The sequence below is a fragment of the Ambystoma mexicanum genome, chromosome 13, assembly GCF_040938575.1.
Source record: "Ambystoma mexicanum isolate Mex_15411 chromosome 13, UKY_AmexF1_1, whole genome shotgun sequence".
In the NCBI taxonomy this organism is placed as follows: Eukaryota; Metazoa; Chordata; class Amphibia; order Caudata; family Ambystomatidae; genus Ambystoma; species Ambystoma mexicanum.
The window spans coordinates 367,232,202-367,246,115 of record NC_090938.1 but is presented as its reverse complement, the minus strand read 5'-3'; the positions used below and the strand labels follow the sequence as shown (position 1 = coordinate 367,246,115).

At 46.4% G+C, this 13,914-nt stretch overlaps 1 protein-coding gene across 2 annotated transcripts in view; it reads right to left on the bottom strand.

Moving 5' to 3' along the window:
* The window catches only part of METTL3 (methyltransferase 3, N6-adenosine-methyltransferase complex catalytic subunit), a 643,525-nt gene that overhangs the window by 562,301 nt on the left and 67,310 nt on the right, over nucleotides 1–13,914 (bottom strand). For both annotated transcript variants that reach the window (XM_069633887.1, XM_069633888.1), the window contains exon 2: nucleotides 11,088–11,269. In XM_069633887.1, the coding sequence (XP_069489988.1) occupies nucleotides 11,088–11,269 (182 nt within the window). The remainder of the gene's footprint in view (nucleotides 1–11,087; nucleotides 11,270–13,914) is intronic.

Genomic DNA, 13,914 nt, shown 5'->3' with positions numbered 1-13,914 from the left:
TACAATCGTTAGCCAGTGGAGCTTTCTTCTTATCTCCGACACATGTGCAAACTTACGCGAACCAATGATGGCTCTGATCGTGCTTTTCTGCAACACTTGGAGTTTCACAAGTTCTGCGATACCCACTCCGAGAAGGAAGCCGCAATAATCACTTTAGAAGAGATGATTGCTCAAGCTATCATTTCACAGCCCTGTTGAAATAGAAATGGACGAATGTGCGAAAGAAGTCTACTATAGTAAGTAGACGTTGACACCAGGCTATTAACATGGTCGGACATATTCAAGGTATGGTCGAATGTCACCCCTAAGATTTTTATTTTATCCTTCGTCAGAATGTTGTGGTCCGCTATACAGAAAGATTCATACTGTGGTGCTAGTTTCGCAAGTCTGGGTCTAGAACAGACGATCATAAGCTCGGTCTTATCACGATTCAATGCCATCCCACTCGTTTCCATCCAGTCATGTATGAGGTAATATTCTTCTGCAATTGCTAAAGTGTCCTCGTCATAGTTGCCTGTTAAGGGGTTAAGGCACTGTGAATCATCCGCATAGTTCGAAAAACAGATCTTTTTATCTTCTTGCAGATGAAAGAAAGAGTGTCATGATTCCTGCCCCTCATGTCCCCAGCCCTCCAAGATGTCAGGCTGGAGCCAGGCCACGATCACCTACATGGCCCTCAAGGGCCTCTCCATCCCTCCAAAGACCCACTTGGAGTCAGACTTGGCGCTTGTGGCACCAGACTCACTCACTCCCATAGGATAACATTGGGGATTGGACTTGTAGTGCATTAATGGGGACAAGATGGATGCCCCCACATATTTCGGTTCCCAGAAATGCATGTGCAGTCTAGTCTTTTGGGTGTGGTACAGTCCAGAGACACCTGGGATACCCAGAGACTATTTAAGCCACGCCCAGGCAGAGAAACATGCTTGGTGTTTTCTGCACCTGCGGCTTGGCACTCCCTGTGTTCGGATCGGTCTCCTGTAGGCCTGCATCTTTCTTCTGCGCTCAGCTTCTGCAAGAACAAGAACACCGTTAGGAACAGCCTTACCTTGCGGCGCTTCTACCCATCATTCATCACTCCTTCTGTGCTGCGGGCATCTTCGGCGGCGTCATTCCCATCCCGGCACGCCGCTTCCTAAGGAAAAGGGAAAAGAACAGAAAAAAGGCATTAGTAAGCATTCAGCAAATTTTCGCTTATTTTTAAAGGCTGTACGAGCTTCAAACGCTTACCTGAACCCCAGCCGCTCTCGGGGAACTCCGTCTCTGGAACTTCTCATCCATCTGCAAGAGGGAAAAGACACTCCAGGTTAGCGTGGAAACATCTAGAGGCGCCACATACCGCGCTTACTCAACACATTTCTTCTTCATAACCGGCATCCACGCTGAAAACGTCGCAGCACCTAAAAGACACAGAAAAAGAACTCAGTTCAATACAAATACGAAAGGGTCGCATCGCGCTCTCACTCACCTTCAGCGCTACTCATCTCAGCAGAGCGTCGCCATCCACGGACGCTGGCCATCATCTAAGGAAGGAAAGGAACGAAGTTAGAGAACTGTTCAAAAGACTCATTATACTTACCTGTTGGACTTTTGCCAGCGAAGTAACTAGGCAGCAACGAGCCTGCATCAATAAACGCACCCCTGCGCTGAAAGCAGGACGGAGAGCACACTTTCCAAGAAAACAAGGTGAGCTGTGGATCAAAGGGAAGGGTTGGACCCCGGGGAAGAAGGGGTTCAAGCACACAGACAATAGGGAGTTAAACTCTACCAATCCTGTGTTTCAGGCCCAGTCTCCAGTTGAGTAGACTCCAGGGAAGGGTTTGAGGTCGTAAGAGGTCAGAACAGGCTGAGTGACGTCCCCGTGGATACCAGGTGAGCATTACAAAGGGGCTGTGAAAAGGTTGCAAAGAACTGGGAAAAGCGAGGCCCCTTGTGGGACTCCATAGCTGACTGAAACAAGATCCACTTCTGCTTCCTTGCTACAGACCCACATAGTAACTGCATCCATTCCCTTGCTTGTTCACTGAAATTAGCAAACTTCTGCAGTCTATCCAGGAGGAGAGGGTGGTCCACCAAATCAAATGTGGCTGATAAATCCAAGGACATCAGCAGCATATTAGAGCCCTTATTAATATTGCTCATTACGTTGGACTTTAGTTCCAACAAGGCTGATTCCGTGCAGAAGCCTGGCCGAAAGCCTGACTGACCTTCATTCAATATCAGATGATCTTTTATATGGCAAAGCAGTTGTTCGTATGCCGCTCTATCCATTATCTGAAGGATGCAGGGAGAGTTGGAAATCGGCCGATAATTAGTTGCATTCTTAGGATCAAGATTGGGTTTCTTCAGCAAAGGGGTGACCCAAGAGCCCTTCAGTCTCGTGGGAACCCTGCCCTCTCTAAAGGAGGCATTTACAAACCTGGTAATGGAACTGATCAGTACTTCAGAACAAGCTTTAATAGCTGTAGCCGGACTCTGATCCCCTTTACAGGAAGAAGGCTTAAGTTTAACTAAGATGGTATGCGTTTCTTCTTCCGATATACTCCTGCAATTAAACTGGGGTATAGAATGCAAATTATTAGCACATTTTTTCCAGGACAGTCTTGGGAGATTCTGAAAGCTGTGAATTCATAGTTTGTTCTCTACCAGTCTTTACTTTAGCAGTCTTAACTATCATGGCTTCTTGGATCTGCGAGTACCACTCCTGATCTTTAACATTGGGTCCCTGGTAATTGACAACATGCTTCTCAAGCTCTCTAAGAATTGCAAAAAGTTCCTTAGAGTCATGATGAGCATTTAGAATACAAGATTCATACGATTCACTTTTTGCTTTTAGGACTGCCAGTTTAAAACTATTAGCTACTCTTAGGTAAATTGTTCTGTGTGGTTCCTTCTTAGACTTTTACCACTGATAAAAAGCATTCCTTGTATTAACTCTGAGCTTCTTAAGCTCCCGTGAAAACCAATTATTAATGTGACTCTTAACCTTCCTGTTCTTTTTTGGAGCTATTACGTCGATAGCTTTAGCGAAAGTATCCAGGAGGGAGTTAGTCAGGTTTTCCACAGTCAACGATGGCAATACATCATCTTGAGTTATAGGTGGTATCCACTCTCTCAAGGATTCTTGATTTACCCTGTTCAGGTTTTTAGAAACAGTACAATTGTCTTTGGATGAGGTCCGATTACTCTGTGTCACAATAGTGACACCAAATTCTATAAAAGTGTGTTCTGACCAGGGGCACATTGAAATATCAGGGGGGATGAATTTTTAAGTTGAGTGAAAATATGTCAACCCTAAGTTATTAGGGGAATCCAGACGTGGACCCCTTGCTCACTATTCTTAGAGAGGCACAGCTCCACCCTACTGATGAGGTCCAAACAGACCGAAAAATGTGTCTGGGTTTGCTGTTGGTACTCCTGTTCAGAGGAGAATTGCTTAGCATTTTGGTGCTGGACTACCCTAGGGCAGGACAAAGACTGATACGTTTTAGATATTTCTCCTCTGTGAAAGATAGTGAGCTAAAGACTCTGGGTAAGTCTCTCATAACCAGGACTAATGTCCGGCAGAGGGACTCCCAGGACCCCCACCCCACCTTGTTTTTTGCCTCTCGCTCTATCTGCAAGCTAGCAGTAGTACTAATTTGAAGCGGGGCTGGGGAACCCGTATTGACTGGTAACATATTTATATTGGCTTCCAGCTTAATGCGAGCTAATAGCGCTGCAGTGCGGCTAGGCAGCATATTGGGATTAGAATGCTGCGTGCCTGCACTCGCTATATATACACAGCATCCAAAAGATGCATATAAAATTAATAGAGAGGGGAAAATATCCAAACATTCTCCCTCTCCTTGATAACTTGTGTCCCACTGGGACAAGTACGATTACTCCAATTGTTCTATTCGTTTTCCTCGCAGTGACTATTAGGATAATGCCAAATCGTTATAACCATCTCTCTTCCCGGGTCTCGCTCTCTCCATTACCTTCCTTGTAGTGGGGCTGTGTCACCGGGCCAGCGTTCTCCTTCTTTGTTTCTCTTCCTCTTGTCGGGATGGCTCTTGCTCTCGGTTCACTTTCCTCTTCCAGTGTGGTGTGGTATGGTATGGTATGGTATGGTATTGTTTATTTGTAAAGTGCCTATACACAAAGCAAGTGTTTCAAAGCGCTCAAGGTGGGAGGGAACAAGGGTTAAAACAACAGTCATTCAGACCCCTTGAATTTCTGAACGATACAAGTCTGCACGGGCAGATTGGGTGCATGGAACAAGTGCATATAATAAAATTTACGGTGTAGATAACAGCAAATAGGTCTGACAGCGATTCTGCAGTTTTTCCAAGTGCATTGAGGCACCGCCATGCAAGGAGGGGGAAGACAAGAGAAAAATAGATAGACGATCATCAATGCATGGTGCATTCATATCATGCAAGTGCACAGACAGGTGCAGGGGGGGTTCTTGAGAGAACCAGGGCTCTGGAGACAGCGAGCTGCTGGAGGAAGGTGAGAAAAGGAAGAGTAACCCTGAGGAGGTGTAGCTGGTAGTTGGACTTTTTATTGAGGTCTGAAATACGAGTGGAGAAAGAGTGTGGAGTGCTTCAGTTAGGGGTTTCTCACTCTCCCCAGTTCGGCCACCCCTCCCCTCCTCATGCCTCGCTCCTGGAACAGGATTCAACTTTGCAGACTCCTCTAGCTTGCTCCTGGAACAGCGCAGCTTGGGCACCTGTTCCTTTCATCTCCTCTCAGCATTCCTTGTGTGTCCCTCCTGAGACTAGAGCCGGCTTGACAAACTTTCGCTAGTCTGCCCCTCGAACAGTGTAACTCAGGCACCTGTCCTCTAGCTTCCGCGCATGTCCCTCCTGGGACTAAAGTCAGCTTTGCAGTCGCTCTATAGCCTTGGATGCCTGTTCTCTGCAGCTCCTCCACAGCTTGGGAAGCAGCAGTTTCCCCAGTGTTTATCAGCGTAACTCCAGCAGCTCATCCAACTCTCCCTGGTATCTCTGACACTGATCTGGGGCTTCTCCAGCTTTTCATCGAAGTCCTTCTTATGTGTCTTGGTCATATTTGTTATGACTCCATTGGTTTTCTTCATCCTAGTGCCAAGCAGGTGCTAGTCTTCATGTAAAACATCACAGTAGCAGATGTAGAAGGATTCTTCCTGTCTCTCTCGGTGAGATCCTACTTACCGCGAACCCTAGGAAGGGTGTCGTGTAGCGGTCTCGCCTCCCTAGCCTCACAAGGAAAGGCTCCCCCCTTTCATTGTGACAAGTAACAGAACCCAGCAATTTGTCACAATACACCTACAACAAGGGGGAACTGTTCACCCAAGCATCGAACAACTGCCAAAGACTGGATCCGCCGCCATTACATGGTGATGGCCCGCTGAACCAGTGGGAAGGGCTTAAGCCACTTTTTAAAAGATTCCTTCAACATATGTACGTTCCAGGGCGGGGAAAGAGAATCCGATTGGCTAAGTAGAGGGAACCAATCCTGGAGAAGGGAGGGAAAATAAGATGTTGTGGGTTTACCGGATGAGGTCTGCAGTGGAGGAGGTAAACCAAGAGACCAGCAAAGGGAGGAAGGAGCGGTGGATGGAGGAAGAGAGTGTTGGAGCAGGGGAGCTATTGTTTTAGAAGTGTTAGTGGTTCTGCAGTGTGATTGTGTGGCAAGGTGTAGCGTAGGTGTGACTGTGAAGCATGGGGTGGGTGAGGATTTGAGTAGAAGGTGGGTGGAGTGGTAGGGATTATAGGAAAACAAGGGCAGCAAGCCGGGGGCCAGAGAGGAAAGCAAGCCGGGGGCCACGGAGTAGCAGAGTGAGTGGTAGGAGTTGGAGAAGGGGGGAAAGAAGAGAAGTAACATCAAAGGATGGAGGTAGGAGAAAGGCAGAGTGAAACATCAAAGGGGAAGAAAGAGTGGAGGAGAGGAGTTTTGAATGTGGTGTAGGTAGAGTATAAGGGAAAGGTGAAATCGAGCCCGTCTTGAATAGACTCTTCTTACTGGGCATCTGTGGGCACTGTTCATAATCCTAATAGAAAACTACCCTATGGCGAGAATAAGAACAGATTTGAAGTCCCATAGAGACTTGGTGAGCCTGCATATAGAGAAGGCCAAAATGGTATCAGAACAAGGCTGTAGACAGTAGGAATTACCGATCAGTAGAACTAACCTTGGGGTATGGACACCTGGGTGTTGAACGAGAGCGAGACAGACAGACAGCCCTAGGCCCCACAAATAAAAACCTCTCAACTGTTCTGGAGACAGTCATTTCTGTGACATAGGAACAGTGGTGTGAAAACCCCAAGACCAAAGAGAAAACAAAGCTAAGAGTTTAGAAAATGATGAAGGATTAACGGAGAACAACAATGGCCTTTGGATTTGGACAAACCGAACCCCAGTGGATATACTCCCGCTGTACCAAGAGCTAGTCAAAGAGACTGAGCTACTAACGGGGAATGACCACCTGCGACAAACTAGTTGGAAGAAAAAATGTTTGGGAACCACTGAGAAGCCTGCAATGACACTAGTGGAGAATTTGTTCTCATTTATTTTCATGCCCTTTTGAGGGACCTGCATATAAAAGATACAGAAAAATTCTTCCTGTGCTCAGTTTTCAGTGTATTCCACATTGGCCTCCTGACAGGGTGTAGATGGAGGGGGAGTGGGGGGCATAGATGGAGAGCATGGAGAATAATAAAAGGAGCAAAGAGTAGTGGGAGATGTAGTTAGCCAAACAGGTGGGGTGGAAACCCTTGATTGTTTTTAAAACAAAGGAGACATGTGAAAAGGTATTGATTATAGCCCGCCAGCATGGGGGCAATGGGTGAGGTTTGAGGCATATTGTGGAGGGTGGAAGTAGGAAAGTGCAGTACGGAAGAGAAGAATAAGGGAACGCCTACAAGCAATAGTCAAGTCATCCGAGAACACGGGTAGAAATCAGGTTTTTGCAAATGCAGTTTATCACAATCCATTGTAAGATTTTGAAGTAGTGGGGATGAGAGAGAGGTCAATAGTTGGTAAACCTATAGTGGTCATTGGAGGTTTATTTTAAAATTAGTTTGGACAGTTGCAATTTAGCAGGCATGCAAGATCCTAGTTGAGAGAAGTGTTGAGGAGAGAGTAGCGATAAGAGGAGGCAATGCTTGCAAGGTCTAATGGTTTGTGATGAAAACAAGCTCACAGGATTGATTGGCTTCCCTGTGGGTGTGATTCAGTTCAGTAGGTGAGGCTGGGGAAGGGACTAGATAACTGATGATGTAGAGGTAACAGCTGACGTGGGGAAAGAAAAGAGGGAGCTCAGTGTAAGAGGGAAGTTAGGGTATCCCCAAAATTGGAGGTATTAGAAGAGAAGAACAGTGCAGCATTGTTTGGGGAGAGGACAATGAGATGGAGCAAGAGAAAAAGAAGGAAAGTGTGGCTAAGCATGGTGAGCATGGCAGAGAAGCATTGACGGGTGGGTGCATAGAGACTAACTGAGGTTTGTATAGTATATGGATATAGTATAGCCAAGGGCTGTGCTAATGGTCAAAAGTGAATCCCTGTAAGAGGTAAGAAATTGGAAGAGTAGAGAGTGGGATTTGCATCAGCAGCAGCGATGCAGTTGCATGGTTGTCTTCAGCGGTTAAATCTGATTGCCGAGCCCCCAAAACTGGAGTGGGAAGCAATGGATTGATGCTGTGAGGAGGATTGTGGTAATCAAAGGGAGAAGCTAGAGCAGAGCTGAAGTTCAGGAAGTCCTGTTCTATATAGAAGGCCTGGGGTGGACAGAAGATTTGACTACAGCTAAGTAAGAAACTACTGCGTCACTTGAAATTTTCATTTTGTGATGGGGCAGGTTGGAGGAAACCAGAGCAGTGGAGGGATGGGCACTGTGAAGTGTAGGAGGGAATTGCCAGGGGTTGATTGTAATGTTAGTGGAGGCAGAGGCGTTGCTAGGAGGTGGCTATGTTGTTGCCACAGATAAAAGTTCAGGGGCTACAACCAAAAGGCTAGCTAGCCCAGAGTCCCGAGAGTCCTGCCATTAGCATAGCCCTGGATCTTTTCCAGACCAAGCAACACCCTCGAGTGGAGGTGAAGACTGAGCAAAGGAAGAGGAGGTTGTGTAAGTTGCAGCAATTATGGCTATGAAGGCAGTGAGGCAAACATGACTAATCCAGGGAATTCGCCCCCTTTCCCCAAGGGAGAGCCACCCCCATAGGGACGATTGAGGAGAGCCATCTAAGCTTAACACCCCCTACGTGACAGGGCAAGCGGGATCCCGCTGGGGGTGACCCCTCTTTAGAGGACAGGCAATCCCTAAACAGTGATAAACATTAATTTTCCTTTATCCCAAGAGAAATAGTTGTGTTGGTTATATGGGAGTTAAGCTGCCTAACTTTCAACTTCCTACACAAAGGCTGGTATAGTGTCTGACCCTTTACAGGCACCATCCACAGCTGAGAAGAGAGGGAGAATAGACCCACCCACCTGGTTGTCTGGAGAAAGCAGAAAGGGTGCGCCAGATCCATCAGACACAGAACACTGGGAGGAAGTCAAAAGAGGCTGTGTTGACCTACTGGAACACCACACTGAGACACATGGTCGCTCCAGGGAACTGGGGGTGAGAGAGAAGAGAAGAGAAAGAGAAAGAGACCAGACCCCCCCCCCCAGGCAGAGAGAGAGAAACTAGATCCCCACCCCCCCCAGGCAGAGACAGAAACCAGATTCTCTCCCCCCCCACCAAAGGTGGAGAGTGAGAAATCAGACCCCCCCCACACCTCCAAGGGAGAGGGGGGGGAAGAGAGAGAGGGAGAAAAAGAGGGGGAGAAAAAGAGAAAAAGAGAGAGAAAGAGAGAAAGAGAGAAAGAGAGAAAGAGAGAAAGAGAGAAAGAGAGAAAGAGAGAAAGAGAGAAAGAGAGAAAGAGAGAAAGAGAGACCGAGACCAGTACCCACCAAGGTGAGGAAAGAGGAACCAGTCCCCCAAGGCCGGGAGAGAGTAACCAGACCCCAAGGCAGGGTGCGAGCCCAAAGACCCCAGATAGGGATCAAAACTATGCGATAACTGGAGAAAATGCTACAAAATTCCTTAGTGGCGTTGTCAGAAAAACAGAGATGAAGACAAGACAAAGTGTCTGGTAAACCCACAAAGAAAGACTAACCAAAGACTGACACACAACCCTTGGTGTCCCAAAGGAACTGTACAACGGGGCAAGGAGCCCCTTTTTCCGATAGAGACATCAGGGTGGGTCAGAAACCAGCCACCATTCTTTCATTTAGCAAAGGCCCTTATTGTACCTTTGTTTGGGTTCGCTTTTTTTCCTGTTTATAGTGGTAGGGACAGAAATCAGGCTGGAACAGGTTTTCTGAGTGGCAGACTATTTTCTTTGAAGGACAGCCTGACGAGCACTCTTTCAGGCAACTTTCTTTTCTTTGGAGTAGGGTAGAGTAACTTGGGGATGACTTGGGTTTTGAGTGTTAAAAATAAAGATATATTTAACCAAAAATGCCCCCTTGACCGTGTCCTGGTTCTATCTTACAAAAAAAAACAGGAGTGGTCAGAGAGGATAAAGTCCAATTCAATGTGATGGGCATTTGAGATTTTTGGGAGGTTGAAGTCTCTGATTAGCATAGTCTCCTCGGTTAGAGCAGAGGAGGAGGTCTACATCAGAAAAGAGTTGAAGGCGGCAGTGAACAGGCAGATAAGAAAAGTGGTGGACAAATGGAGTTAAGATGGCATTTACCTAAAAATAATTGCAGGAAATGCCAATTAGCAAAAGAGGGCAGTCCTGGACAATAAAGCACCCCTCTGCCAGTCGATGTACAGTCAAGGGGAAGGTAGCACAGTCAGTGCAGACAGCAGCAAGCCTGAAGGCATCATGGGGGAGAGAGCACAATTTCGGTGATGGCTATGACCGAGAGGTGGGTGTTAATGAGAGTAAAATGTGTTGCAGAACAAGTGGGCATTCCAAAAGATACAGTGTTTGTAGGGGAGCAGGAGGGAGATGTGGATAGGGTGTGGGGTAACCTTCAAAGAGGTGATGGGGAGGTTTATTTAATGCAAACAATGTTAAAACAGCTCAGAGTCACTAGTGTGCCTATTAGTGTGTCCATGTATCATACAGTAGCAGTGAGGGGCCAGTTAGGGAAAGCACCGGGACATCCCTTCAGCTCCACCCTACAAACTGGCTCACTCAAAAGATTCGTCTGGGATACACACATTGTGTATTTGAGCCCACCCCTCTCAGAAATCCAGCTCCCAACAGGTCAAGCTGCCCCTTCACCCAGCTAACAGTGGGAATCTGCCCCCTTACATTGCTTCAAATAGGCATTCTGCCCTTGTTTAAATTATGAACCACCTGCTATGACCAGACATGTACTCTGGCCCCTTATGCCACTGAAAGGCACAATGCCCACTTACTATGCTCAGCAAAGCACTATGGGTCTTAACTATGAGTCAGGTGAACAGGCTGTCCTTCAACAATGCCCAGATGTACATCTGTCTACTTTTCATTGCTCTAGGATTCGCATATCTTTCATACCCAATCCCAGTGAAGCACAGTGTACTTTTCCATAGGCCAAGGCAGGCATGTTGTTCAAGTGTACTCTCCTGGCAGGTACTCTACCAGCTTACACTGGTCAAAGCAGGGTGATTGATCTCGATGTGCCACAGAGGGACACCCAGTGTCCATACTAAAACTCTGCTGTCCATCACCATATCTTTTGTGAAAGAACTATCCTATTGTTACTCCAAGTAGGGGGTAAGAATTCAGGTTGCAAGCTGCTAGCCAGCCATAAAAACATCCCTCATCTCCTCAATCATATACATGCACGTAGCACACCATTTCTTACTCACCAAGAGTCAAATATCACTTGCCAATGGATAGTACAGTGAGCAAATTGTGCACCCCAACTTCAAGGACACACTGCCACTTTACAATGGTGCATTTGGTGGGCACGCTCCTCGCTTACTGTACTCCCCCAAAGACACCCTGCATCCTCACTAATGGATAATCTATGTGCTCCCCAAAAATGCCCTTGGTGGACACAGTAAACCCTAACTGCACATCAGGTAAGCAACAAATCCCTTTACTCTGTCGCAGTTGGAACCTGGCTCTTACCATGCCCATGGCCTGCTGAATGGAGATGGAATCTGTGGGCAATGACAGGGACAGGTCTGACAGGTGATGAAGTAACTTCTTCTCCAGCTCAAGGTCAATGGCCACCTTAGGCACTGAGGCCGGAGAGGAGGCGGGCCCAGGACTGTCACTGCGGAAGGAGGGCGAGAGGCTGCCCTCTGGGTCTGAGGAGAGAAGAGGGAAACAAAAACACACAGGTAAAAATCTGTCTCTTTAGTTTGACATCCCCCACTAACAGCAAACTTACAGCACACCCCATCTGATGAGTGACTAATGCCTCAGTGCTAGATTCGTTGATAATTAATGTTTTGCTCCAGAGTCTCAAATTTCTCCATAAAATTCTCACTTGTGACATGGCACATGAGCACCTCATTCTGGAGAGATATCCATATTCCAATCAGTACCAATTTTTTAGCCTGAAGTTTGTAGCTCTCTTTCACCCAAAATAAGGCAATCTGAAGCATTACCTCCTTTTGGTGCTCTAGTTCAACATAGCCAAGCAAGTTTTATTGCTGTGGGGTGGCGGCAGTGTGCATAATTTGTTTTGAATGAGAAGCATGTGCCACACAATTCCACCAACTGCCTGGTTCAGTGATTAATTGTAACCGCAATGGATGTGGAAGGAATAATACGACATGGTTTTCTGGTGCATAATTGTAGAGCATAGGGTTTCCCTCAGCCATTATATGGAATAACTCCTCACCTTGACACCATCCATTAACAACAATATAGATCACACAAGCAGAATGGTCTCATGGCACATCAATAACATGGGTAAATAGCATTCAATGGAACTACGAAGCATGCAAGAATAGGTGGCCCTCATGACGTCCAGGTTAAAAAGAGATCTGGAGCAACTACTCAAACCACCAAGCCATTTTATGATCTATGATGAGTTAAGTGTCCTAGGTTACAACTCCCAACTAAAATGCATGGAACAGAATGGATTTATACAAGCGACAAAAGCAGCACATAAAACTGACTGGTTCAAAACATTTTAAGGGCCTCCACCCAGCCACAAAAAAGGCAACACCTAGTGGGTATTCGAGGTCTGTCGATGACAACTCTCTGTAGCAACAGCTGCTGCCAACTACAGAACCTTCACAGCAAAAGTGACAGCACACCCACAGTGCATGAGGAACAGGACCAAAAGGTAGAAGCAGTGCCCCAAATAAGTGTTTGTGGCAAGAAAATTGCACTCCCTATTTTTGGAAGATGGGAATAAAAGGATTTATTTTAGTAAGTAAGAAAAATAGTTCTAATTTCTGCCTGGTGTATTTGAGGCAAGGAAAATTATTCATTTTTTCTTTAAAAATGTAATCTTTGGCTGTATTCTAAAATAAATTTGCACCTAGCAATTCCTGTTAATTATAAAGATCATAGTTATTATCTCAGCCCTCTTTGCATCACAGTAGAAGTCCCTATTGTGAAACAAATCACCTGAGCAGAGCAAATGACAAAGGTCCAGGCACTTGCGTGTCTATTAGTCCTTATTATTCTATGTTGAGAGTACTGACATATACACAAGTATCCACAGGTATGTAGCTCAGAGCAGAAAGGTACCCACAAGCCAAAAGTCTCACAGACCACAAATCCTTAAAACGACAAAAATAGGACTCACCTGATCACTAGACATATTAGACTTTGTCCTAGCTCCAAAACTAATAGCCCAATCTCCCTAAAATGGATACCAATTCTAAAACGGGAGGTATACACTTTGTGTTTTATCACATGATCACCTTAAAATGACTGCTAAAAACCATTCTCACCTGCTGCACAGGATCTTACAATTTCTATTAAAATTAGGGTTAGGCCAGGACTGCTGTGTAAAGACCGGAGGGGGGGGCTGTACTTCTGCTCTCTGTTTGGTAGAGGAGAGACAGAGACCCCTTCCAAGATTCTCTATTATTGGTATGTGGTCGAGCAATCAAGGTCTAGCTTCTCAGGAGGTGATGCGGGCTGGTTTTTTTTAAGTACAGTGTAGTCCCCAAGCACCCACAAAGGAATGTCAACACACTGTATTGGTTACAACACAGTCTTTATATAATATTCATGGTCATATACACGATCACGATAACTCACTTTGTACTCCGAAAATCAACAATGGTAAATATGTACAATTCTAAAGTGGTACCACTAACGTTATTAGATCTCATTAAAGTGCATACGGTCAGAATGACACAGATCAAAATAAAGAGGAAACCAGCAGTAGAGAGAGGAAGGAAAGCAAGATGGTTGAGCAACTGGCAGAATACTGGTCCCACTACCTAGACACAGTTCTGTGTGGAAATCCCCCCCAACCTGGGCAACCTGTAGAAGAAAGATACAAGCCCAGTCCATATATTGTTCACACTAGACTTTCCAATAGTTCTGCAACCCGAAAGTACCTGGCGTTGTAGCGTTCCTCGTCGGGGAAACCAACAACACTTCTTGAGTGCCCTCCCTTTAAGGCAGGAGTCACTGGTCGTCGAACGTCCGACGGTGAACAGGTCGAGCTACGACGGTGAAGTGGCCGTGTCGTTCCTAGCGGTGCTCGTTGACGGGGAAGCGTAAAAGTCCTGCAAGGAAAAGGCGTGCAGGGGACCTCGATGTCAATTTCAGTTCTGGACCGCAAAGAGTTGAAGAACTGTGGCCCATCAAGGGCATCGAGTCGTCGGTGTCTGTGGTCTTTGGGTGGCGGGAAACCCACCGCTGGATGCTCCTCGGCGCGTCGACGGTCGGGCCTTCTCCAGCAGGATACAGCAGTGACGAAGCGGACGAGAGCGTCCTTGGATCAATGAAGTTCTTAGGCAACAGGAGCACGGCGGCT